The sequence below is a fragment of the Rhipicephalus sanguineus genome, chromosome 2 (genome assembly GCF_013339695.2).
Source record: "Rhipicephalus sanguineus isolate Rsan-2018 chromosome 2, BIME_Rsan_1.4, whole genome shotgun sequence".
In the NCBI taxonomy this organism is placed as follows: Eukaryota; Metazoa; Arthropoda; class Arachnida; order Ixodida; family Ixodidae; genus Rhipicephalus; species Rhipicephalus sanguineus.
Window position 1 is genome coordinate 227438694 of NC_051177.1, and position 27925 is coordinate 227466618.

General features: G+C 48.0%; 1 protein-coding gene across 2 annotated transcripts in view; it reads right to left on the minus strand.

The window, feature by feature from the left end:
• Positions 1 to 27925, minus strand: part of LOC119384145 (adenylate cyclase type 3) — a 778406-nt gene that overhangs the window by 151570 nt on the left and 598911 nt on the right. For both annotated transcript variants that reach the window (XM_037652438.2, XM_037652439.2), the window contains exon 16: positions 132 to 256. In XM_037652438.2, the coding sequence (XP_037508366.1) occupies positions 132 to 256 (125 nt within the window). The remainder of the gene's footprint in view (positions 1 to 131; positions 257 to 27925) is intronic.

Sequence of the window (27925 nt, forward strand, 5' to 3'; positions counted from 1 at the left end):
ACCACGCATCCACAGCTCGGTATATTGTTTTAATTCAAGCATCTTTTTTGTCTCTAAATCATTACGCTGTAGAGCACTTCCAGACTTCCTTTGCTAAGCGTTGAAGCTTCGGTTATTACTGGCGAACTTGCCTGGATGTTTCCGGCCTTTCCGGTGCTTTCCATACGGCTGGCAACATTCACCGTGTTTCCCCAAATGTCGAAATGTGGCTTGCGGGCGCCGATCACGCCAGAAGTAATGGGTCCATGGTTGATGCCTGTGGAGAGTATAATGATTTCTCTCAGCTACATGGATGTCTCTCTGAGCTATCCACATCTCCCACATATCATCAACAAAAAGCACGAGAGCATGGTCGAAAACAAGGAGGGAACAAAAAAAATTCACCCCACCTCCACGAAGGGAATCGTGAGGAAATGCGAATACATTTCTTTGGGCGCGAGTGTGCGGCGAAGTAATTATATAATGAATGACGAGACGGTGATTTGTAGGGTTACCATTTATTTAACACCTGTTTGTGTTATCGTTGCACTTGACGGCCACGATCCCTGCCTTGTGGTCGGTAAAGTGCCCGGTCAGAGGGTCTTTGAGAAGCATGCGGACGTCACAGTTTCGGGTAAAGACTAGATCAATGCAAGTACCGTGAAGGGTTGTGGGGCAGAGTTCGGATGCGGTAGAGGCACACTGCATAGAGTGCTTGGTGCGCATATACTCGACAAGCCACTGTCCACTCGTCTCTCGCACGTCAACGTTAAAGTCACCAATCAAAACAACGGTGTCAGAGCTTTTGGAGCGCGCACAGACACTTTCCATGGCGGCATCGAGCTGCGCGGCAACGGCGTCTCGGGCGAGGTTGGGCGCGAGGTACACGGTCACCACAAAGACTCCGTCTCCGGTGTAGGCGAGCATGTACATGTCCTCGTACGGAGACGCGTCTCACACGGGCGAGGTAGCAATGACGTGCGATATCATGCTGCCGTACAGATTGGACACGAGATTGACGCCGCAGTACTCGCCGTTCTTGTCGCTTCTGGCAAAGTAGTACGGGTCGACGGCGTCGTCACCACAGACGCTAGGGCAGACTCGGCGATCGAGGACGAGAAGCGAGGACTGGGATTGCCGGCGCAGTTTGCGAGCGAGCGAATGGGAGAGTGGGGCGCCCGCCGAGAGGAGAAACGCCGAAGCACGCGCCTACCCTCGCCCACACTCTCCCACACACGCGGGAGCTCCGCCTCACGTGCCCGAGCGCGCTCCTCTCCACTCACTCTCCGCTGATCCGCCCGCACCACCTGCTCCGGTTGCTAGGGGCGAGGAGGAGCGCTCGCGCTCGCAGCTGTTGCTATAGGAGAGGGAGGCCGGAGCGGAGAGATCGCGGACGCCGCACGGCGCCTGACATAGCTTGACTAAGAAATGCATTCGCATTTAAAAAGTCACAGTTTCGACGCAACGGCATAACAATGAATGCGATAGCAATAAATTGGTATGTAACGCGAAGAACGGAAAGCAGCTCGAAATTGCCAGCGCGTCGCTCGAGCCCAAAGGACGCACAAAAAGAACGCACACAGGACGAGCGCGAACTAATGCGTCACAGCTCGACACTTGAAGCGCACTGCTCAAACTAAAGCAGGACGCACGATACGAACGAACAGGTACACACAGGACGACCGCGAACTAATTGTCACAGTTGTTAATTATTTCTGTTTGAACGGGACGCTCCTTTCGCAAACGCGGCCGCTGCAGCGAGCGAAGTGACCTTCGTAGCCCCCGCTCCACCCCACCGGCCGCCCCTTCTTTCCTCGTGATAAGCGCACGAAGGCGACCACGCCCTGTAGGGCGAAGAGCAACAACGTTCGCAGGAGCGGGGCGACGATTTTTAAATCACGCCACGCGCGCACATCGTGTCATCTATGTCGTGGCTAAGAAAGCATGCTGAAGTAAATGGTGTATATAAATAGCTTGCCGTTAGCAGACTGGAAGATGGCACTGTTTGTGGCCGCACCGTCTAACGCCGCGCACTGCGAAGCGAGAGGTCACCCGTTCGATTCCGCGCGTCGGAAAGTTTTTCTCAATTATTTGTCCTTGTGGCTTTTGTATATATATATATATATATATATATATATATATATATATATATATATATATATATATAGATATTTATACACGGTGCATGACGGCGGCGACGGGGACGGCAAAAATTAGCCGAGACTGTCCATATAATTGCTAACGTAATAAAACATAAGCCCTGTGAACTTATGTTTTCCTCTATTTCGTCCGCGATACCGATGTAGTAGTACGTTACCATATGCCACCATATAGCCCACCACTACGGCCCGTATTCACAAACCAACCTTATCTTAACGCTATAAGGCGGCCTTTCGTAAGGAAGGGAAAAGTTTAAGGATAAGAAAAGGTCACGGTGCGTTTCACAAAATCGCCTTATTCGGTTTTAAGGCAGCCTTACGGAAGGCGGCCTTGTCGTCATAAGGAACGAGCATGGGAGCGAGGCTATGAACTTTTACTTGCTCATTGTTGGTTTATTAGCAAGAAATAAAAGCTGTATGCTCCTCAAAACAATAAGAAAAATGCAGGAACGCATACCCGCGCAAGTTTCGGTACGAACGCGCCTCGTCTGGCCGCGCCGTTTGCTCCTTTTCTTTGTTAACGTTTTTTCCGTTGTCATAGCAACCGGCGGCTCGCGTAGACGCGCCGGCACATGCGGAGTCAGACGCGCCGGTCCAGGAAGCACTGGTTTCTACGAGGGCACCGACAGGCGCGCGGAGTTGCGAGCGGTTTTTGTCCGTCTGCCTGCGTGTGCGCGTGTGTGGCTGTTTGCGCGGATCATACATAGGCTTGTTATTGACTGCGACAGAAAGGCGAAAATTGAATTTCACCGAAGGTCCAGCGCTGTTCATCGACTTGCAAGCGTCGCATTGTGATGGCGAAAAATTGCAATAGCACGCGGTGTTAGTGAAAGACAACACGAGAAAATGGGAGCAGTTCAAAGCAGCAAGAGCGACGTGCGGCTGCGGACCGAGCAGCGTCTACGTGAGTGCAAAAACAGGTCAAAATATCCCATCCTGCAGAGAAACACGTCGGCTTCCGCGCCGTACCCTGACTGATTTTTTCACACGTTTAATAATGCGGGGCAGTGTGGAAGTCACCATTCGCGATTTGAAAAGCACCTGCGCCACAGAAACAGAGCGCCACCAGCAGCTGAAGGAGCGGTTGCACGGGAAAACCGACGTAGTGGAGGCCGTTTCTAGCGGCAAGCTCGGGGACATGAAGTGCTCGCTTCGAGAAGCGGAACCTGCTCAGCAACACATCGTCGCTGAACTCTTCCATGGAATTTTGATGGTTGCCGAACACCCGCAGCGTTAATTTATGGACGCCGATCGTTTCGTCACCTTTTCTTTATTGGCATTGTGAAGCTTCTCGCGTAATCAGTCATAGCGCGCGGCATAAGTGGCGCCTTAAGGTACCTGCCGGGCTACCTTATCGAACGCCACCTTTTCACGGCGATAAGGTTAAGGAAAGGTTGGACTGAGGCATAAGGTTTGTTTATGAAACGCGTTAAGGAGCCGAAAAGGTAAGGAGGGCAAAAGGTAAGGATAAGGTTGGTTTGTGAATACGGGCCTACGTCTCAAAAGGCCGCTGAACCACCCCGCGTTCAAAGACGAGGGAGTGCTTTCTTTTTTGCCTTCGCTACCCTTCCTACAGGCGATATCTCCTGCTCGCCACTTTCTTAAAAGCGCGTGTACACTGTCAGCCATAGGCGTGTCATCTAAGAGGGGGGCGGGGCGCAAAGCCTGCCCTATCGTTGGCTTAATCAGGGGATAGGGACGAGGGGGTCGCTTCGATGAACCTTCGCCGCCCTCCTGAAGGAGAACCCTGCGCGCGCCTACGATTTCAGCACTAAGCGTTGAGTCTATGACGACTTGGCGCTTGTCGGCTACATGCTGTTATCAACGCTTGCGCGGTCTGAAACCCACGAAATGAAGTGAAATCAGCTGATCGCGCACGATAGTCATGCGAGAAAACGACGAACGGGTGGGCGGCTGCATGGCAATGCAGTGTAGGAGACAAATTCACAACTGATGTTTAGCGTATATGGACCAATCGATAGTATGTACCTAATGACGTCACATGAATCACCGTTCTTGCGTCACGAAGTGCGCCAGAAAGACGAGAAACGCCAGGAGAAAATAACTCGCTCGTTTTTAACACGAAAGTGTTTTATGCCGGGTTCTACCAAGACTTCAGTGACGTATTTCCGTCACGGAAATGACGTAGAAAAAATATACACGATCAGATGGCAAAGAAATAAAGTTCCGTCAACGGGCATCGAACCAACGACCGCTCGGTCCGCAACAGCAGATGCCAGGCACGCTATCCACTACGCCACGGCCACAGACTCTAGAAGCTTTACAAACCCGCCTTTTATAACTGCCACTCTCTCGGTAGGCGGGGTGGTGTTGCCCACTTGGAGCGGTAAAGTAAAGTAATTCGTCATTACTGTGGCCTCCGCGAATAGCACCTGCAACGCGTTACACGTCCCTCCCATTCGGCGCCTTTTCAATATAAGTTCAATTTTGTCAATGCCTTAACACACCGCGAGGGGGCGACCTTAACCAAGCGTCGTAAAAGCGTCGGCCTCGTTCATAGCTCTGCGACGCGCGCCTGCCTCACCTGGCTGTAACACCGCGTTCCCCGCTCACGCGCTCGCCCGTAGAAAAATCGCGGCCGGGCTATTGGGGCGGCACGACGCGCTTTGCGTTTCCCTCTAGTCCCGCCGTGGTGTTCAATCATATTTTAACATGCCGCGGGATGGCGACCAAGTTCTGCGTCCAATATGCGACGCTCTTCTGGCTATCACACCTCGTTCTCTGATTACGCTTTCACCGTCAACTACTACCCCACAAGGGTTTGTTTACTCATTTAGCAGCGACGTTAGTCGTCGGGATGGAGATGTACCACCAACCATCAAAGTGGGCACATCCACGTTAAACGGTGCTATAGCTGCCAGACATGAATATACGTTGTGCAAACTCTCTTATATCAATGTACAGTAAACATTCAGTTACTTCTGTAAGGGCACGCTTTACTTTGGTGTTATTCCGATTCCTATGACGGAGGTATCAACCATGTTTTTTTGTATTTTCAGAGGCTGTTTTGAGACCCTTTAAGCAGCAGGACAGAAAGATAATGAGTCTTTGATGAAATATGCATAAAAATTATAATGAGTGGCGGAATGGGCAATCACATTTCAATGTTGATGATGCTCTCATATCTAGCCGAAATTTCATTGTGAGACTAGTGCACAAAGCTGTCCTGGCATTAGTCTATTTATTACAGGTCTGTGAATGATCCAAACAGTCCTTTACGTTGCGCTGGATAGCATCAATTCCCCAGCCACTGCGATAATTTTACGAGAACAAAGAATAAAAACAGCGCTAAACACGGGACGAGAAGAGGACATACACTCCGCTGACGCATGTGTCCTCTTCTCGCTCCGTGTTTAGCGCTGTTTTTATTCTTCGTTTACCATGCAGCACCAACCAGCTCAATCAAGCACACTATTTTACGAGAACAATATAGCCTCAGCGTACGGATTCCAAGTTAGCTTTATATATTCGTCTTTCGTAAAGGCGACAATATTGATGCTATGCTGAACCGTCATTTGCCTTTTCAGTGCGGTCAACAATAAAATCTTTAAGGACTCCTGACCGGCTATTTTTGTTTGTGACCTTTTTACTATAATTTGTAGCTTTGCGTCTGGTAATCCCGAAATGGAATCGTAAATGCTCTAATGTATCGCATAATTATTGCTAGCGTTGTTAAATGCGACCAACTTTGCGTCACTTCGAAATGCCCGCCTAAAAATCATAAGAAACCAGCGTTCTACAGCGAGAGAGCGCCTAAGATCACGTGCGCTCAAGCTTTGGTGTCGACGAAAGCGCAGTTTTCAAATCGGGGCCCCGCGCGCCATAAACAAAGACACGATGCAGATGCTTCGCTAAGCCCGTTAGCGCGTGTCCCCTCAGGAAAAAGAAGAAGCATTTCTTGCCTATGCAGCGAGAACTACCTTGAGAGCAGCCCAAAAACAGAGCGCGAGGGGTAAGGAACAAATATCCTCGCTGGGTGCCAGTCGCGGTATTGCGTGCGCCCCGCAAATCTTCTTCGACGTCGACAATGCTCGCTTTACTCGTCTTACCAGTGGCGATGTTGCGAGGTGCTACCAACTCAGATAAGCACTCACGCTTACTTTAAATCTTAATTAAAATATCTCAAATCAACGTCCGCCATTAATAAACGGTCCAAAGTGCCGCCGTATACAGGACAATCAGACAACAAGAACATTTTGAGTTCTGAAGTTTGGTATGAGGGGTCCTATAATTTCAGAAGCTTCCGAAGTTCGTACCGGCGCGTACAATACTGTCTCTTAAACTATTTCACTTAATATAAAAATTAGAGCTCCCTCATAAATTAAAATCGCTGCTTTATGCTCTTCTTCTTTAAAAGGCGCGAAAAAAACCCACAACAGACAGGTAGGAAGGAGACAGGACGACGCGCTACTAGCAACTGAAGCTTTAATCAAAAAAATTGGCCGCGTATCTGCGTGCTTCGCTGCAAATGTCGTGTAAAGACGATAGAAGAGGCGCTGTGTGAGATATGGACGCCATCTGGCAATACGTCGGGAAACATGAGTGCTGTGTTGCGTGCTGGTAGTCCCGGCGCAGCAGCAGGCGAAGACCGGCGGTGACCAACGCGACCCGCGGGGACGCCAGCCAGCCCGAAAACGCGGTTTGGCGCGAAGCGCTGAAGCAGAGAAACGTCCGCACTCAACGAGTGCTCTCCACACACTCTTTTATTTACACGTCGCCTAGGTAAAACAGGAACGCCAGAGCGGCGCCCACAACCGGCAGCCTGAAGGCCGCCCACAACGCTGCTTTTTTATTTTTTAAATATTTTTTTTCACCTTCTTGGCCTTCTCAAAACTAAAGTTTTTCAACACCAACCCATGGCATTCGTACAGTGCAATACAGAACCGAAACCGAAACACAACAATGAGCTCGTGCGAAGGGCACGGAGGAAGGCAAATTTCAGCGCAGTCGCATTTTCAGCTTTGTTGAAACAGCGCTCGCTAGACGACGACGAAGTAAAAGAAGGCACACGACAGGCAGCGCCTGTCCTGTGCCTTCTTTTACTTCGTCGTCGTCTAGTGAGCGCTGTTTCAACAAAGATGAACGCATACCAACTCGCTCAAGCTTCCATTCTTATGCATTTTCAGCGCAGCTTAAGAAACTAGGGTCCTTAAAATTACGTATGTATGCATTTTCTATTAAAGGAACACGCCACCTAATACTTACCTAGTGATGTTGCACCTCAGATATGCATGATATTTACTTTTTGATCGACAACGTTCACAAGTATGAACAGCCATACCAGTTCAAGACGGCTGGCCCTTGGGCAAGTGGTTCAACTTTGGCCGAGTGGCTGAATCGAGGGACGTGCCGACAAACAGAAAGACAGAAAGACAGACCAAAATTTCTGCGTTTAAGTTCCCCAAGAAAGACTATCGTCTTTAAAATCACAGCATATCCACGGAGTGAATGATGATGAGTGGGCGAAGCTGCGGAGGTTCATCGGTAAACCGTGAATCTTCCGTGAATTCTGCCCAGTACATCATCACCGACGTGAGATCGGGCGCGTTTATACTAAAGGTTCGATGAGTTATGACGACTTGCAGCTCACTTTAATTTTACATGTACGCTGTGAATTTTCATTGTTTAGAAAACCATTGCTTTAGAAAACATCTGGCGTCTTTCGTTAAGCAGCTGGCGTCTTTTCATTTTGCTTTAGAAACATCTGGCGTTCTTTCGTTTTGCTTTTACAAAACATCTGGCGTCTTTCGTTGGTTTATTTCATCAATCAACGGCGTTTTGAACAAAATTTTTATTGTTTAATGACGCACAGGAGAAATCTCACCAGGCACTACCTTGGAGGTAAACAATGGCTGCTAATGGGAATGAGAGACAGAAGAAGTCGGCTTTTAGCTAACACTTACACTTCTACTAACGTTTCCTACTGGAACATGCCAATGGCTGCTAATGGGGAATGAGAGACAGAAGAATTCGGCTTTTAGTTAACGCGCACGCTGCGAATTTTTTATTGTTCAACAACGCACAGGAAAAATCTCCCACCAGCACCACCTTGGAGGTCAAAGCGTAAGAATGGTTACGCACTACGACTACTACTACGACTACGAGGGACGAACGGGTGCCGCCTTAAGGAGCTTCGCCCCTAAAATCGAAAGTAGATATACATTACACATTACAAAAAACAAGATAAAGAAGCAGACCACCGCAGAATGAATATGCATATAAAAGATAAAACACCAGCCACGTTTTTAAGGGCGAAGCTCCTCTTAGTCTAACCTTGTCACGTCTCCGTTGTCCGGCGTAACCAGCTTTGCGAACTGCCCACTACTTCGTCTTTGCAAACATCCCACTACGACCCATCACCGATCCTTTGCAAACTGCCCAGAACTTCGTCTTTGCAAACATCCCACTACGACCCATCACCGATCGATCACTTCACCGACCATAAAGCCGTTATAATGAAGGGGGAACGGAAGCCACGTCTAGCTACCGCTTACGATAAATTTCTTGTATAAATATATTCAGTGTTTGTTACGTCTTTGATGATGTACTGGGCTATCGCTTTGGTTACTGCTGGGCGAAACCACTGAAGATTTCACGGTGTAACCATGATTGCTTCAGGAGCTTCGCCCAAGCTCTTCATCATTCACCCGTGAATATGCTGTGAATTTTTTTGTCAACAGCTTAAGTTATGTCGAGGTAATCTACCTCTCGGCTTGATAGCGCTACGGCCGCGCAGCTTATACAAAAAACACCCGATTGAGAAATATAGGTGACTTCCACAATTTTACGAGTCCTTTGAACTCGGTTCGAAAACAAAATAGATGTTTCTTTAAACAAAGGAAGACACCCACAGGTATGACAATGCGCGAATAAGCGTGAAAGCTTGTCGGTCTTCAACGACCTCTCATGTTCACGCAAGCATATTTTGACACACCGGCCAGCTTGTCCGATGTATGTCCGTTTGCAAGTTGTAGGTATGTTATATAAGTACTACGCCAACGCGGCAGGGCACATAGGTATTCACATGTTTTACACGGCAACGTCCATATTCAGAGCATCTCCAATCAGCCATCCTTTCCACAGCGGGGCAAACACGCGAGAGCTTGTTAGGCGCACTCAAAAATACAACGTCAACACCAGAACGCTTCGCAACCTTTTTTAACCGGTGCGCGGTGTTGTGCATGTAAGGCACAACTGCGACCTCCCCTTTTCCGCCTTGTTGCTGTGAGGCACTGAAGTGGAGCCCGATTTTACCCATCTGACAAGCTTCTCGCAGGTAGAGCCTAACAGGTTATCAGGGAACCCTGCTGCTTTTAGCCTACTAATTTGTAGAGCAAAGCTAGCACTAACAGAATGAGGACATGATTTTGAGAGGGCAGACTTTATACACGAAAGCGCTATGCCATTTTAGATGCGAAGTATCTTATGGCGGAGCTCAATACGGTGGTGGTGGTGGTGGTGTGACCACCCTTACTGCGCATGCGCATACCCTCTCCACTCGCCCACTTCACTTCCCCTCTCCCATTTCCCTTCTCAACTTTCCCTCTCCACTTCCCCTCTCTCATCTACTTACCACTCTCCCTCACCCCTTTCCCTCTCCACTCCCCCTCTCCACTTCCCCTCTCCCCTCCGTCTTTCCACTCCTCCTCTGAACGCGGGCTAGACATGCCGAAATTCGCTCCTGCGCAACGCCGCGATGAGGACTAGCGCATGCGCGTCCCCTCCGCCTCTCTCTCCTCTCCTACGCTGCCCCCCTCTCGCACGCCCGCCGACCGCGTTCCCCGCTCGCCCTGTGAGAATTAACGGCCAGGCTAGAGGGAAGACAACACGCGCGTAGCGTTCCTCTTCGCGTTCCACGACGCGAGGTCGGTAGCATGCCCAGCGAACGCCAACGGAACGCGATCGTGCAAGTGCTCCGGCTTCGCATAGCCTCATGGTCCCCTTTAGCGGGAAATGGTGTACTTTTTTTACAATTCTCGAGTGGGCTGATCCATACTGGAGGAGTGGTTTAGTAGACCTAGGAAAAAAAACCCAACATACATGTGAGGAGAGGCATTGCAGCTTCAGGTCAAGAAATTGCAATTCGTTATCCTTGGGAGGCTTAAAAGTGAACTTTAATCCCGAACCACATTCCTTAAAAACTTTCAGGATGTCGATACACACTCTTTGGCTTTAGCATTGGTATTGAGGATGTTTTTTTACTCGATTCCGCATGACAAGCTGATGGAAAGTGTCAAACTATGCATCACAGAGGGAAACGATGAATTGACGTTTAGAACAAGGTGCGGTGTTTCACTGGGAGGGTTCTTGGAGCTGTTGTCTTTTTACCTCAAAGCAACCTTTGTAGGATGGCACAATGAGCTCTTTGTATAAAAGTCGGGAGTTTGTATTGGCTCCAGAGTAGCTCCCACTCTATGTGAAATTTTTATTAGCACAGTGGACCGGTTGTTAGAAAAAAGTCTTCTTGGGCTTCACAAGCGTGCCTTTCGGTATGTCGACGATTATTTAATTTTACTGACAGGCATGATCACCAAAGAGTGTGTATCGAGATCCTGAAAGTTTTTAAGGAATGTGGTTCGGGATTGAAGTTCACTTTTAAGCTTCCCAAGGATAACGAATAGCAGTTTCTTGACCTGAAGCTGCAATTCCTCTCCTCTCATGTATGTTGTTTTTTTTCCTCTAGGTCTACTAAACCACTCCTCCAGTATGGATCAGCCCACTCGAGAATTGTAAAAAATGACATAGCGCTTTCGTGTATAAAGTCTGCCCTCTCAAAATCATGTCCTCATTCTGTTAGTGCTAGCTTTGCTCTACAAATCAGTAGGCTAAAAGCAGCAGGGTTCCCGATAACCTGTTAGGCTCTACCTGCGAGAAGCTTGTCAGATGGGTAAAATCGGGGTCCACTTCAGTGCCTCACAGCAACAAGGCGGAAAAGGGGAGGTCGCAGTTGTGCCTTACATGCACAACACCGCGCACCGGTTAAAAAAGGTTGCGAAGCGTTCTGGTGTTGACGTTGTATTTTTGAGTGCGCCTAACAAGCTCTCGCGTGTTTGCCCCGCTGTGGAAAGGATGGCTGATTGGAGATGCTCTGAATATGGACGTTGCCGTGTAAAACATGTGAATACCTATGTGCCCTGCCGCGTTGGCGTAGTACTTATATAACATACCTACAACTTGCAAACGGACATACATCGGACAAGCTGGCCGGTGTGTCAAAATATGCTTGCGTGAACATGAGAGGTCGTTGAAGACCGACAAGCTTTCACGCTTATTCGCGCATTGTCATACCTGTGGGTGTCTTCCTTTGTTTAAAGAAACATCTATTTTGTTTTCGAACCGAGTTCAAAGGACTCGTAAAATTGTGGAAGTCACCTATATTTCTCAATCGGGTGTTTTTTGTATAAGCTGCGCGGCCGTAGCGCTATCAAGCCGAGAGGTAGATTACCTCGATATAACTTAAGCTGGTGACAGAAAACGTGCCTGGTGTTTTATCTTTTATATGCATATTTATTCTGCGGTGGTCTGGTTCTTTATCTTGTTTTTTGTATAGTGTGTGTATACCTTCTTTCGTTTTTGATTAAAGCTTCAGTTGCTAGTAGCGCGTCGTCCTGTCTCCTTCCTATCTGTATGTTGTGGTTTTTTTCGCGCTTTTTAAAGATGAACCTCAACCAACTCGCCCAATTGTCTCTGCTAATGCTTTATGCTCTCATTCGTGATTAATATATAAACTGATCTTTCCTTTTCGCAATTATGTGAGGGTGCGTGCGCGACAGCCTTCGTATTATCAACCTGTAAAGCGTGTTTACTCTGTTATGCAGAATTTTTTAAACGCGAAGTTGTCTTGTGAAGCCGACTGCAAGACAAAAAACATGGCTGATCCCTCCGTCATTGGAATCGGTATAACACGAAAGTAAAACTGGTCCTTACACAAGTAGTTGACTGTTCACTGTACATTAATATAGATAGCTTGATGAATGTATATTGGTGTTTGGCAGCACCGTTTAACGTGGATGCACCCAAGTTGACGCTTGGTGGGGCATCTCCATCCCGACGACTAAGGTCCACGATGAACGATTAGACAAACCTCTGCGTTAGGTATAGTAGTAAATGGTGAGAGCGTAATCAGAGAAAGCGGTGTGACAGCTAGAGGAACGTCGACCAAAGTCGCCATTCCACGGCAGGTTAAAAAGTACATCACGGCCGCACTAGAGGGAAACGCAACGCGCGTCGTGGCTGCCCTATAGCCCTGCCGCGATTTTTCTCGGGCGAGCGCAGCGGGGACAGCCAGAGGCAGGCGCGCGTCGCAGAGCGGATTTTCATATGGGTGGGTGCTATGAGTGAGGCTAAGGTCGCCACCTCGCGGTGTGTTAAGGCATTGAGAAAATTGCACTTCTGCCAATGGAAACACGCGGAATGGGACGTACGCGCAGCAACGGCGCGTCGCAGGAGCTAATGGGAAGGCCACGGTTATGATGCATCACTTCACTCCACTACTCCCAGGCGGCGACACCACCCCAATGTGATATAAAGCTTTGAGCGCAAATAAACGAGGCAGAAAGAAGAAGTTTATTTGAATTTGCAAATTTGTATATGCAACTTCTTCGTCCTGCTTCGTTTTTGTGCGCTCAAATTTTTATATCGTAATGCGATACCAACACCTGGCTATCCTGACACCGCCCCGCCGACCAAGAGCACTGTGAGAGGAAAGTGTGAGATATTATAAGGCGCATTTGCAAAGCTTCCAGATTGTGTGGTGCAGTAGATAGCGTGTACGCCATCTGTTGTCACGGGCCGAGAAGTCATTGGTTCGACTCCCGCCGATGGAATTTGTTTTTTTAAGTTTTCATTTGCAACTTCATCGCGTGCATTTTTTCGGCGTCGTTTCAGTGACGGAAATACGTCACTGAAGCCTTGGTGGACCGCGGATAAAACATTTTTGCGTGAAAACAAACCCGAATCTTCACAGTCTATGGCGTGAATGTGCAGCCGCTCAAATTTTTAACTAGCATGCGCAGCGGCGGCTTTTAACAGCTTCGCTCTTAAAGGGACACTAAAGGCAAACGTTAAATGGACGTTGATTGTTGAAATAGCGGTCCAGAAACCTCGTAGTGCTACTTTTGCGCCAAGGAAGTGCTTGTTTTGAAAGAAAATCGCGTTATAGTGGTCCGCATCGCGTTAGCGCACTTCAAATCACCCGCCTGAAATCAGATTTTCATACGTCACTGCTTCCGTGTCCAACGTTGCCCGCCTTCACTGCGCGGCCGCCGACACTAGTATTATAGCAGCAGAGCGAAAGTAGCGGGACCCACAGCAGCAACAACGGCCATCGAAGCTTGCCGCAATCGCCGCAATGGATGTGGACGGAGAACTTGACAATGAGACATTGGCTCGCGACGCTGGGCTGTACACCGCGGCAGTACGCGATTCCCAAACTACCACTGAGACGCGACCGCGTGAGCGAAGCAGGGCGCCGGGCGAAGCGCAGTTCAGCAAAAACGGAACCTTTGAACCACGCGCGCCGCTCCCCACGGCAACGCCACAGATGTTCTTTATTCCATGAATCAGACGGAAACGAACAAATAGCATTTTATTACGTCTTTTGATGCACGGAAGGTTCTTTTTTTATTGCTGATAGTTTGATTACTAGTGATTTATTGTAGGCAGACTCTCATACGTCATCGGGATCACTTCGAAAATGTGCCACTCGTGGCGCTCATCATGTGATAGATACATTTAGCTTAATTTCTCGGTAAGTAGGACACCGCTGTTGATAATATTGCCGTTTTAGAAGTTGTATTACATTGAACTTTCACTCTGACATAAATTGTTATTTGCCTTTAGTGTCCCTTCAAGGCGAAACCCCATGGCGCGTTTATCGCTCGCGAAAAACGCGACGCACGGAGAACGCCCGCGTGGCCGCGGTCGCAAGTGCACTCGTACGGAATGAAAGCTGCGGCATCTCGCGCGGCGCTTGCCCGGTTGCTAGAATTTCGACGAAAGCGCGCGCCAGCATCACAAGGTTTCGCCGAGATGCGCGGAGGTCAGTGCCGTGTGGCAGCATTGGAAGAAACCAAAGACGCGTCTGCACGCTAAACTCTAATTGGCGGACGAGCGGGCGCCGCGCCGCGCGAGGCGTTTCTTTTTTCAAGTCTTTCTTGGGATACTTCAACCCGGAATTTTTGGGCTGTCTGTCTTTCAAACTATTCAGCCACCTTGCCAAAGTTTAAGCACTTGCTGAGTGCCCAGCCATCTTGAACTGGTAGCTGAATTCATACTTGTGAACATTGTCGAACAAAAAGCAAATATTACGCATATCTCAGCTGCAACATGAATACATAAGTATTAGGTGGTGTGCTCCTTTACTAGAAGATACATACATACGCAATTCTCAGGACCCTAGTGTTTCTTAGGCTGCACTGAAAATGCGGCTGCGCTGAAAATGTGACGCTATGGCGACCATATCTCACGCAGCGCCTCCTCATCGACGACGTGTGAATCGCGCCATGCGGGACGCAGCGGAGCAATTTCGCGAAGCCGTTCGTCAAAAAAAAGAAAAAATAACGCGCGCCTCTCTCCAACCACGCGTCAATTCGGGCAATGCGGTTCCACCTTTAGAGCTCGAGGTCAACCGTCCGTCCGACCGCAAAAAGCTCTCCACGCCGTTGCCTAGCAACAACCAAGCCGTAGCTGCGCACCATCTAGCCGCGCATGCGCCACAGTTGGTGTGACGTCAGCATAGCCGCTCACAGCCTCGCGCCTGAGCTGGTGTGACGTAGCACAGCCGCGCATGGCCACCGGTACGTAGCATAACCGCGTAGGGCCTATGTATAGCCGTATCGCAGGTAGCATAGCCTACGCATAGCCGGGCCATAGCTAGTATAGCCGCGTCACAGCACGTTTGACGTCAGCACTGTCGCTTAGCAACCACGTATACGTCATAGTTCTTATAAGTGTAGGTGCGCTCGGTCGTGTTTAAGCAGTCTGTAGTTATAACTCGGCCCAAGAATGTGCGAACAGCCGAAGAAGCCACTTACCGCGACCCTCGGCGTGCGGCAGATCAAGAGCGTAACCGTCAACGAAGATTGGATCTCGCCTACGTGGCCCATAAAACGGCTACGAAGCGGCAATGATGAGCGGACCCGGACTCTGCTCGGTAAGAGCGCGAGCCGAGCAGAGTCCGGGACGCGGCTAGTGTAAACTTCATCTTTAGACCACAGCTCTTAGGCGCTCGTTACTGCTTTGAGAGGCGTCACCGTCGGCGTAACCGATATAGCAAACGAGGACGAAAGAGAGCGAACGCGGAGTCTGTCGTTGTCACGAGCCACTGGCCTCTAACCTCGCTTTTTTGCTCCGTCACGAACGCTGGCCCCTCCGTCCGAGCTCGTGCGCATGCGTGCGCACGCAGGGCTGGCACGTGCACTGCGGCTGGCTTCGCTTCTAACGGGGGCGTCGGCGTTTCACTTGGTTCGCGACGCCTGCAGTGCACAGAGTGGTGTGCGTGCACACGAGCACTAGCACTTCCACTGACAGTATGTAACAAATATTACATTGCTACAACTGTGGATAACTAAAATTTCAAACACAGTTGTCGTTGATGATGGTGAGGCGCTAAAAAGAACGTAGAGTTTTGAAGTCATTCTAAACAGTTGGCGTTGCCCCAACATGAAGCTGCGCTCGGAATTCGCGTTAGGCGGTATCGTAATCACCGGCAAATTTTTTGTTTGTCATCGCCGTATGATGGAACGAATTTGCAAAAAATTGTTTTGTGACCATGTGCTTTGTGAGCATGCGCTTGCTCTCACCCTTTTTGGAACTACCTGTAATGTATTCTTTTATTTTAGTTTTCCCCCGTACAATAATGCCAATTGGGCGCTGTAGGTATCTGAATAAATAAATAAATAAATAAATAAATAAATAAATAAATAAATAAATAAATAAATAAATAAATAAATAAATAATTATGGCGAAGACACACAGACAGTGCCGCTCGCGCGCACGCTTGATTTGGGCGAGAGTACATGATACTTCAAATACGAGCACGTAACTACACAGGAACACATGATAGGGGCAATGAAAATTAGCCGCACTGAAGACAGGTCGTTACGCGGACATTTTTCGAAAGATAATTTTTTTTTCATAGGCTACGAAGGAACACATCTGTGTTACTTCGCAGTCTTTGTCGATTTCGCGCTATCCAATTTCGAAGGATATCATGCAGCAGCTAGTCACATGGCTAAAATCACGTAACAGGCATAACAACTAGTCTTGTGACCAATAAATCACGTACTATTGTTTAACATCTCGTCGCGTGACTGAAATCACGTAACGTCTAGTCACTTGACTAAAAAACATGGTTGATCCCTCCGTCATAGGAATCGGAATAACACGAAAGTAAAACGTGCCCTTAAAGAAGTAACTGAATGTTTACTGTACATTGATATATGAGAGTCTGCACAATGTATAATGTTGTCTGGTAGCTATAGCACCGCTTAACGTGGGTGCACCCACTTGATGCTTGGTGGTACATCTCCATGCCGACGAACTAACGTCCATTCTAAAAAGACAGGGCGTGCAAACACGGACACAAGATAGAAGTCAGGACACCACAAACGTTTGTGGTGTCCTGACTTCCTTCTTGTGTCCGTGTTTGCACGCCCTGTCTTTTTAGAATGAATACTTACCAACTAGCTCAGCTCTCTGTTATTCTGAATTAACGTCCATGTTCAATGAATCAACAATCCCTTGTGGTAGCCGTAGTAGTTAACGGTGTAAGCGTAATCAGAGAACGAGTTGTGATAGCCAGAAGAGCGTCGCATATTGGACGCAGGACTTGGTCGCCATCCTGCGGCATGTTAAAATGTGATTGAACACCACGGCAGCACCAGAGGGAAACACAAAGCACGTCGTTGCGCCCCGGTAGCCCGGCCCCAATTTTTCTCGGGGCGAGCGCGTAGGCGGGGAACGCGATGAGGCAGGCGTGCGTCGCAGAGCTATTTATGGTTTGATTAGCGTGATGGGATGAGCGAGGCCGACGCTTTTACGGCGCTTGCCTCAAGGTAGCCACCTCGTGGTGTGTTAGGCATTGACAAAATTGCACTTCTATTAAAAACGCGCCGAATGAGACGGACGTGTAACGCGTTGTAGGTACTAATCGCGGAGGCCAGAGTAATGACGAATTACTTTACTTTGCCGTTCCCAGAGGGCAACACCACCCCGCCGACCGGGAGATTGGTAGATATAAAAGGCGCGTTTGTAAAGCTTCTGGAGTCTGTGACTGTCGCGCAGTGGATAGCGCGCCCGGCATCTGTTGCTGCGGACCGAGCGGTCGTGGGTTCGATGCCCGTTGACGGAACTTTTTTCTTTGGCATCTGATCGTGTACATTTTTTCGACGTCATTTCCGTGACGGAAATACGTCACGGAAGTCTTGGTGGACACCGGCATAAAACACTTTCGTGTTAAAATCACGTAACATTATGCAACAACTTCTCATGTGACAAAGAAACACGATATATTACGTAACAAGTAGTCACGTGACTAAAATGACGTAATCTAACGTAGCAGCCAATCACGCGACTACAATTCGCGTAACACCACGTAACTAGTCACATGACTAAAAAAACTTAACATCGCGTAACTATTGATGTGATTGAAAATAACGAACGCCACGTAACGTCTAGTCATCTAGTCACGTCATTAAAAATCACGTAGCGACTAGTCGACTCAAATCACGTAACGTCACGTAACAACTATTCACGTGACAAAACTCACGTAACAACTAGTCACGAGAAATGTTGCTCCTAAGAACCACGTAATAACAACTCCCGTGACTAAAATCACAACATGCCGTAACAGCTAGTCACGTCACACGATCCTGCCAAAAGCATCTAACGTGCGTGGTGTGGGGAACCGTCCGAAGACTTTCAATGATACCAAGTTATAACAGTTTCCGATGTTCTTCCAAAAAAATGGAACGCATCTCCACGAAGTGAATGATGACGAGTGAGCGAAGCTAGGTCCTAAGGTCCATACTGTCTACGTTGTAGTCGCCGGCTAGTATAAAGGTTTTGTGCTTGTAGGAAATTTAAATTGTTCTGTCACAATTATGATTGATATTAGTATTCTGTTCAACCTTTTTTCGTGTCTCACGTATGTTACCTAAGCGTTGCCCAAGGTAATGTAAATTGAGTGACAAAGTGACATAAAGAGTTGACGACAAAGCTCGGTCCTAAGGTTCATATTCTGCATGTTGAAGTCGCCGACTAGTATAAAATGTTTGTTCTTGTAGGTGGTTTATATTGTTTTATCACAATTGTTATTGTTGTTCGTCTATTGTAAACCTTTTTTTGATTCACATACGCGCATTGTTTTGACTACAGCAACGTTTCCTAACCACCCTGACAGCGGACAGTGAACGTCGACGACAAAGCTAGGGCCTAAGGTCCATAATGTCTAAGTTGAAATCGCCGACTTGTACAAAGGATTGGTGCTGCTGGGTGTTTTATATTGTGCTGCCACAATTATGATTGATATTAGTCTAATTTCAAACCTTTTTAGGGGATTTTACACGGTGCTATGCCGTGAGCACGGACACCACACAACGGACAAGCGTAGGCCCTAAGGTGCTTCGTGTGAATGAACGTTGTTTGTTAGTGATCTGTTTTGTTCGGAAAGCCATGTGTTAACGCACCGGCCAGTTCGGCCGATGTACATCTTTCCACATGACGGAGGCAAACAATACCCAACTGCAGTTCAACGCTCTACAAACGGAGAAGCATGCTTAATAATGCACTCAAAACCGATTTTTTGGCGGACAATTTACGATCCAGCCTGGCACACACTTTGCCGAGTTTGTTTGGCGCATAAAAAACCACAACATTCAAGCCGTAACTACTGCCAACATTCTTTAGATTATGCGCTATTTTGTGCGCATAAGGTAATGAGACGCATTGCAACGATGTTGGTTAAAAAGATAAGGATTTCAAAGGAAAGAAAAAGAAATGGGCCACAATACCTTATGCCCACAAAAAGGAACATAATCTAAAGAATGTTGGCAGCGGGGACGGCTTGAATGTTGTGCTTTCAGCGCCAAACAAACTGGGAAAAGTGTGTGCCAGGCTGGATCGTAAATTGTCGACCACGAAGGATCAGCACGATACATCGTCCCAGGAGTGGGAGCCGTGCCGCCAGCGAAGCAGAGGCGGTACAAGGCTCCCTGAAGCCCTGCAGCTGACGGGTGACCTGACTTCGAACTAGAAACGCTTTAAGCAAAAATTGGACCTGTTTCTGCAGGCGACTGCGTCGAAAGAACATCACAGGACCGGATCGTCGAAAGCAGCCCTCCTGCTCAGCGCTGCAGAAGACGATGCCATTGCGCGTTCAACACATTCCATTTCGTGGACGGAAAAAGCCTAGAAGACTGCGGGACCTTCGTGCGAAAGTTTGAAGCCTACTGCTCCGAGCTGGGAGATGAAGTTCATGAAATACCGTTATCACGTAGTTTCGCTTGAGAAACCAAGCTGAAAGAAAGCCGTACAATTTTGGTGATTGCGAAGATTCAATCGTAATAAACCAAATAGCGTTCGGCACTAATGATGCAAAATCGCGTGAAAAATTGCTTCAGGAAAACAAGCTAACGCTGAAGAAAGCAGAATAAATGTGCAAAGTTGCAGAAGCTTTGGCGCAAACGAGGGTGGTCTGGCGCAAATATACATGCTATCTCAATGCGGATAGCAACAATGTGTAGAACAGACCATAAGCGTCAAAGCAGCGATGATGAGTGCAAGAAGTGTAACCGCAAGTAGAAATCACGCCAGTGTTTAGCCTACGGTAAACGTTGCAACTTTTCCTATAGCCTTCATCACTAAGCAGTGTGCTGCCGGACACATATCGGCAAGGACAAAGTCAAGGAAGTAACCGAGCAAGGTCGTGAAGATACCTTCGATATTCTTGAAGTAAGCAATGAAAGCAGAAGAGGGATGGATTGGAAAGTGAAGGCACATATTGCAATTCAAGAAGTGTTGTTTAAGGTTGATACCGGCTCCCAGCCTAACCTCCTACCCTTTGCTCTTTACGGAAAGATGGCAACAGATGTCATTTGAAGACCTCAAATTCAGTATCGAGCATACAACGGAGCAGTGATCAAGAATTTCGGCAGAACGTCTCAAAGTGTCTCTACAGGAGACTGGCAAAATCTGAGAATCTATCTATCTATCTATCTATCTATCTATCTATCTATCTATCTATCTATCTATCTATCTATCTATCTATCTATCTATCTATCTATCTATCTATCTATCTATCTATCTATCTATCTATCTATCTATCTATCTATCTATCTATCTATCTATCTATCTATCTATCTATCTATCTCTATCTAGCCGCCTACGACTTTGTGCTCTCCTGGTCGCTTGGTTAATCGAATGTACACCAAAATTGGTATGGCGTCACATCACTGTATGACGAACATAAATGACAAGTCATAACACGAAAATCATGACATGCATGTCATGTACAGCATGATTTAGATGCCACGCTCATGGTGCGCTGGCAGCCGTTTCGCTAGCTTTATATACACCAAAATTGGTATCGTGCGACGTGACTGTGTAACGAACATAAATAACACGAGTAAACATGAAAATCATGACATGCATGTCATGTACAGCATGACTTACGTGCCACGCTCATGGGGCGCTGGCGGCCGTTTCGCTAGCTTGATCTACCCCGAAATTGGTATTGCGCAAGGTGACTGTGTGACGAACATAAAAACACGAGTTAACATGAAAATCATGACACGCATGTCATGTAGAGCATGACTTACGTGCCACGCTCATGGTGCGCTGGCGGCCGTTTCGCTAGCTTTGTATACACAAAAATTGGTATCTTGCGACGTGACTGTGTAACGAACATAATTAACACGAGTTAACATGAAAATCATGACACGCATGTCATGTACAGCATGACTTACGTGCCACGCTCATGGTGCGCTGGCGGCCGTTTCGCTAGCTTTATATACACCACAATCGGTATCTTGCGACGTGACTGTGTAACGAACATAAATAACACGAATTAACATGAAAATCATGACACGCATGTCATGTAGAGCATGACTTACGTGCCACGCTCATGGTGCGCTGGCGGCCGTTTCGCTAGCTTTATATACACCAAAATTGGTATCTTCCGACATGACTGTGTGACGAACATAAATAACACCAGTTAATATGAAAATCATGACACGCATGTCATGTACAGCATGACTTACGTGCCACGCTCATGGTGCGCTGGCGGCCGTTTCGCTGGCTTGATCTACCCCGAAGTTGGTATTGCGCGACGTTACTGTGTGACGAACATAAATAATAGGAGTTAACATGAAAACCACGACACGCATTTTCCTCAATGACATACAAGACGATGTATGCAGCTCTTTGCTGGCTGCTTCGCATTACATCGATTCCCACAATGCGTGGGATCTGCCGGCTTTTCGACGCACTGTCAGCAAAGTTGACGCTTGCCACAAGCATGAGGTACTAAACGACTTGAAGCACGTTTTTCAGTTTCTCGGCAGTCTGAAGCAGCCTTTCAGCATGGTGCTGCAACCAGAAACAGTGCCAGTCGTCCAGCCAGCACGCCGGGTGCCGCTCGCATTACGTCAGCCGCTTTGTGAGGAGCTTGAAAGAATGGAGCGTGCTGGAATTATCAAGAAGCGAATTGCCCCAAAAGACTGGATGAGTCCTTCAGTTTTTGTGCAGAAGAAAGACCGTAGTTTGAGTATGCATCGAACTGAGGTGAAGTAACAGGCGCGAGACAGGAATGAACATAGCTTTATTGCGTTAGTCGTTTAAGTAGGCAACTGCGGTTTGATGTCATGTCACTCAGACATTCGCGCATGCGCTCGTGGCGTTTGGTGACATCCCATCAATTCCTCTCCCTTAAGTGAGAGATCTAGAAACGGTCTGGCGCCTTATGACGCCGGTTGGATCTGGATTTACCGGGGGCCCCGCATTGGAAGTACATGGGTCATTATCTTCCGGGACTCCTGTGTTGGCAGGCCCTGTCTCGTGCTCTGCGATGTGTGCGGGAAGCGGGCTGGAACCCGGAGACCTCGCCAGAGACTCGCCATTTACAGTTGTTGGTGCAGACACTTCTTCGGCGCCTTCGCCGTCCGAGGATATTAGTGCATGCTTCTCCGAGTGGTGCCTTAGCTGGTCTTCATGACGCTCACACAGTTCCCCGTCCTCCGTCTTGACCGTGCTTAGGCAAGACTACAACGCTACCGACCCTTGCAATGTTGCACCACTGCGAGTCTCCAGCTGTAACATTCAACATAATTCTTACACCATACGGGTTCTGCGGGGAGGTGCACCTGCAGCAGAAAAAGGTCGGGACACTGCATTGTCCAACAGTGAACGGGGTTCAAAACCACCAAGAAGCATGAAGCCTGGTGTCTTTCCGTTTCGGTGTTGGCTGCGCCGATAACGCAGTAGCTAGTGGGCCAGACGCCTTTGTAGGGTTCCGTGCATGTTTTGTCGCAACCCTTGTTTTACAGTTCGTACAGCCCTCTCTGCCAGCCCATTGGATTGCGGCTGATATGGCGGAGATCGTAAGTGTACGACGTCATTATCCTCCATAAATTGGCGGAACTGTCTACTTGCAAACTGGGGCTCGTTGTCCGAAACGACTGTTCGTGGCAACCCAAGTCTGCTGACGATACTCCGCAAGGCTTCGATAGCGTTGTTTGCGCTGGTTATTTTGCATGGTACAACCTCGATCCATTGGGTATGTGCATCCACTACGATCATCAACGTTCGCCCTTCCACTGGTCGTGCAAAATAAACGTGAATTCTCGACCTTCACTCAGATGTCTCGAGCCACGGAACCGGCTCTTGCGCGCGTGGCATGCTGCAGTTTTGCTGGCACACTGCGCATGCGTGCACTATACTATCAGTATCTTTGTCAAGTCCGGGAGACCAGAAAAGTGCTCGAGCCAGCTTTTTCATCGCTGTCATGCCTTGATGCGTATCATGCAAGAGCTGTAGCATTGATTTCCGAGCTGCGGCGGGTATCAGGGCACGATGGCCCCAATAACCGTGGCTGCACGTCAGCTCATCTTTCCTCTAGAAAAACGGCTGCAATGCTTCTTGTGTTGACGACAATTTCCTTGGCCAGCCTTCCCGAATATAACGCATAACAGGATTGAGCATGCCAACACGTGATGTGAATTCGGCCAAATTGCGTGGTGACACCAGCCCGGTGTCTAAATGGTCTTCGAGCAGCACATACTCTCGTTCGGTTTGCAACATTGACTTCACTTTGTTGTCATCGTGTGGCATTTGCACGGGAAGACGGCTCAAAACGTCAGCTACAATCACGTCCTTTCCCGGTTTGTACTGAATGGAGTACTTGTAGCCACCGAGTAAAAGAGCCCAGCGCTGTTTCGTGCTGCTGCCAAAGGCGGTATTGGCTTATCGGGACTAAAAAGGCGTAGCAGCGGTTTATGATCCGTGATCAATGTAAATTTCTTTCCCAGCAAGTACTCGCGGAACTTCGTCACGCCGAATACCACCGCTAAGGCTTCGCGCTCATTCTGGCATAATTTCGCTCGGCTGAAGAGAGGGTGCGAGATCGAAACCCGATCGGTTGGTTTACTCAGTCCACTGGGTGGTACAAGACGGCTCCGATACCACACGAGGATGCGTCAATTTTCAAGATAAGTGGTTTGGCTGGATCATGGTGGGTCAAAACCTGCACCCTTTTTGTCAACCGTTTCACTGCTTTGAATACCTCCTCTTGCTTAGCTTCCCATTGCAAAGGCATATTCTGTCCTAACAACTAGTATAACGGCGCAAGTATTGCAACCAAGTTGCCCAGGATAATAATAATAATAATAATATCTGGGGTTTAACGTCCCAAAACCACGATATGATTATGAGAGACGCCGTAGCGGAGGGCTCCGGAAATTTCGACCACCTGGGGTTCTTTAACGTGCACCTAAATCTAAGTACACGGGCCTCAAACATTTTCGCCTCCATCGAAAATGCAGCCGCCGCGGCCGGGATCCAAGTTGCCCAGGAATGCATTGTGATACGTAACCACGCCTAGTATTGCGCGCAGTTCCGTCACACAAGTAGGTCGAGGCATTTGTAAGAGAACCTCGATGTTTTCGTTATTTGGCCTCAGGCCATTTGCGCGAATGCAATGACCCAGGAACTCCACCTCCAGCTGACGAAATCTGCATTTGAGCGGGTGAACCTTAACACTGCTTTCCCGGAACCGCTGGAACACCTTACGCAACGTGTCGCAATTTCCTATTTTTTTCGGCGGCAACCACATCGTCCAGGTAGACTTGTACAACCGGTACATTCTGCAGTATTGCTTCCATTCGCTTCTGAAAAACAGCCGGTGCTGATGCAACCCCAAACGGTAGCCGGTTAAAGCAATAATAATATAATATCTGGGGTTTAATGTCCCAAAACCACGATATGATTATGAGAGACACCGTAGTGGAGGGCTCCGGAAATTCAGACCACCAGGGGTTCTTTACCGTGCACCTAAATTTAAGTACACAGGCCTCAAACCTTTTCGCCTCCATCGAAAATGCAGCCGCCGCGGCCTGGATTCGATTCCGCGACTTTCGGGTCAGCAGTCGAGCGCCATAACCACTAGACCACCGTGGCGGGGCTCCGGTTAAAGCAATGCAGCCCTTTTGGCGTGTTTACCACCAACAGCTTCTTTGTCGCGTCGTCTATTGGTAGCTGGTTGTACACATTCTTCAAGTCTATTGTACTGAAAATTTCCCCTCCGCTTAAGGTACGCCACCACCTTCAAAAAACTTTTTTTTTGAAAAAAAAAATGATTTTTTTATTTTAACATTTTAAAGTTTCTTGTCTATTCACGAATATTTAGCAAAAAGAATTATGTAGTTACCTTGAGCCGTTCAGAATTCATGACCATTTTTCCAACACCTCTAAGGCGCATTAGAAACCAAAACTGAAGGTTTCTGATTCCACAGCGCCTGCCATGTCGTCATAAGTGTTTTTTCTTATACATATTAAATAATGCTAAGTGTCTAACTACATTCTAAAGCTGGCGGGGTATGATGTTTTCGATTTATTTGAAAATTTCCACTACACGGCTGCGGCACTCTGTTGTTTAAGTTGCGCGCGTTTTCGCTCGGCTGTCTGTGCTTTTTCGTGCACCACTTCCAGCTCTTGGACTTAGTTGTGGCCTTTCAAAGAGAAAGTTATAGCACTCCATGAAATATGCCAAAGCATAGGACAAAAAAGAAGCACCAGGGCAAGTTATGGAATCAATATACTAAGCGTGTACCCGCTGTGGCGCACATAGATGAGAGTCAGCTGGAGACGCCAAATGAGCTAGAGAAATTATATGTGCTTCAGCTCGCTAAAAAGGTGAATGCGCTGCTTCAGAGGAGGTCCCAATCTATGATCCTGGACAATTTCAGACATATTGAAAGTTTCTTTATTATATGTATATTCGACTGAAATCTTTAAAGCCATTTTTCTCAAAACATGATTTTTTGCATCCTACACTTACGCGAACAGCGATAGCTTTCCTTGTGATAAACATTTTTGCATACAATTTTGCATACTATTTCTGTATAGGTGGAGTTGTGCATTCAAGCAGAATTATTGAAACTGAGCTTTAACGTTTTGTACTATGGCAAATTGTGTGCAAAACAAACCTGTCAAATATAAACGTTTTCATTCTTTTTGAGATCACGCGCCTTAGATTAGAGAAGGCGTGATCGTGGAGGCTAGATGCACAGGATAGTGTCCTTCCTACGTAGCTGCCAAGTCTCGTTTCAATCGCAGTAACCATTTTGTAGTTATGACTGTTGGCGCGACATGCATATTTTGGCAGATTCTGATTTTTAAAAATTTTCTGTTTTATATTTTTAGCAGTTTCACCATTCACAAGCTTAAATTTGCCTAAGCCGTACAAGCCAAAACCAAAATTATAACTTTTGGACTGCAACTGTAAAACTTTTTCTCGAAGGTGGTGACCTACCTTAATTTTGCAAATATATATACCTTATCTATGGCAGAGGATATTGCTCGGTGTAGCATGCTGTGTTTACTGTCGTTCTAAAATCGCCACACAAGCGGATGGAGCCGTCTTGCTTGACAACCGGAATGAGTAGCACCGCCCACTCGGCGCTAGCGACCTGTGTCAATATGCCCGTGTCAACGAATCTTGCGATTTCTTCATTTAAAGGCTCTCGTAGCGCGTATGGCACCAAACGGGCCTTACAAAATCGCGGTATGGTTCCCCTCGCGCAACTGTAAGTGAACCGGATGACCCTTAATTAATCCTAGCCCTGACGAAAACAGATCGGCATATTCCTCTTTCAGCGTAACAGCAATGGAAATTTCATCAGCAGTTGGTGGCTTACCGTCGTTCACGTCAATGTTGAGCACTGGTCCGCCGGTCAGCTGGAATGCTTGAATTATGTCCCGCCCACACATGTTTGGGCCTCAGCAGCCTAGCATCACTAGCGTCGCGTTGACGGTTTTCCCACCGTACGTGACCGGAAGCTGCAGTTGTCCTTTCACTGGTAGTCTCCCGAGGAAGCAACTCAACTGTAACGATGACTTGTCGAGCCGGGGCCAACTGCTACGGTGGTGGGTATAAGTTGGCCATGTCACGATTGACACTGGTGATCCTGTGTCCACATGCATCTTCACGGGCACCCCTTTCCACTGTAACGTTCGCCATAACGGCCCGATCAATCCCGTCAACGACTCACGGAAGTGTAGCAGGAACTGTCCGTAGTCCTCGCTGTCCGAGGATGGTTCCTCACAGTAGAGTGTACTAGAACAGGGGAGTGCCCGGAACGAGCTTCGAAAAGTGAAGCCCAAACAGGGTCAATCCGCTTGTAGCGCTGCGATCGGTAGTCTGCAATGTGCCGTCGTTTAAAAGGTGCGCGCCGCTCCGCCGAAATGGTGCAGGGGTAGAATGCCCGCTTCCCACTCAGAAGGCCCGGGTTCGAATCGCAGCTGCAGGTGGTGGTTTTTTATTCTTAGTGTCACCTTTTCTAGCTGTATTGGTTTTCCTTTGTTTCCTAAAACTAGCTTAAATTGCTACGTGTTGGTTCAAAAAGTAACGCAAAATGTGAAGTAACATAGGAGAAATTTGAGAGCGAGCGCAGTTATTTGCAGCGCCACCGCCCGGGATTGAACAAAAACGTAAAGTATGGCCTCCGAGATTATAGCGAAGACGAGACTTGAAACAAGATTTCACATTTTACGTTACTTTTTGTAGCAATACGTAGCAACAGAAGCTAGTTTTAAGAAAGAAAGTAAACAACCAACGCAGCTATAAAAGGTGAAACTAAGAATAAAAACCCACCATCTACAGCTGCGATTCGAACCCGGGTCTTTTGAGTGGGAAGCAGGCATTCTACCTCTGCACCACTTTGCCGGAGCCGCGCGCAACTCTTAAACGATGACACATTGCAGACTACCGATCGCAGCGCTGCGGGCGGATTGACCCTGTTTGGGCTTCACTTTCTGTACATTGGTGCTGCGGCCGTTCCGAGCACTCCCCTGTTCTAGTACACTCTACTCACAGTGAGCTACGTTTTCTTGGCATGGCTTGGATTTGCACATTGAAGCCAGGTGCCCCCTCTTCCGACAACAAAAACACTGAGCGCGGCGGAACCTGCATTTGGTGGTCTTGTGGGAGTCGCTTCCGCAGCAAAGGCACCGATCTGGTTCTCGTTGCTGGACTGTGCCTTGGCTGCGGCCTT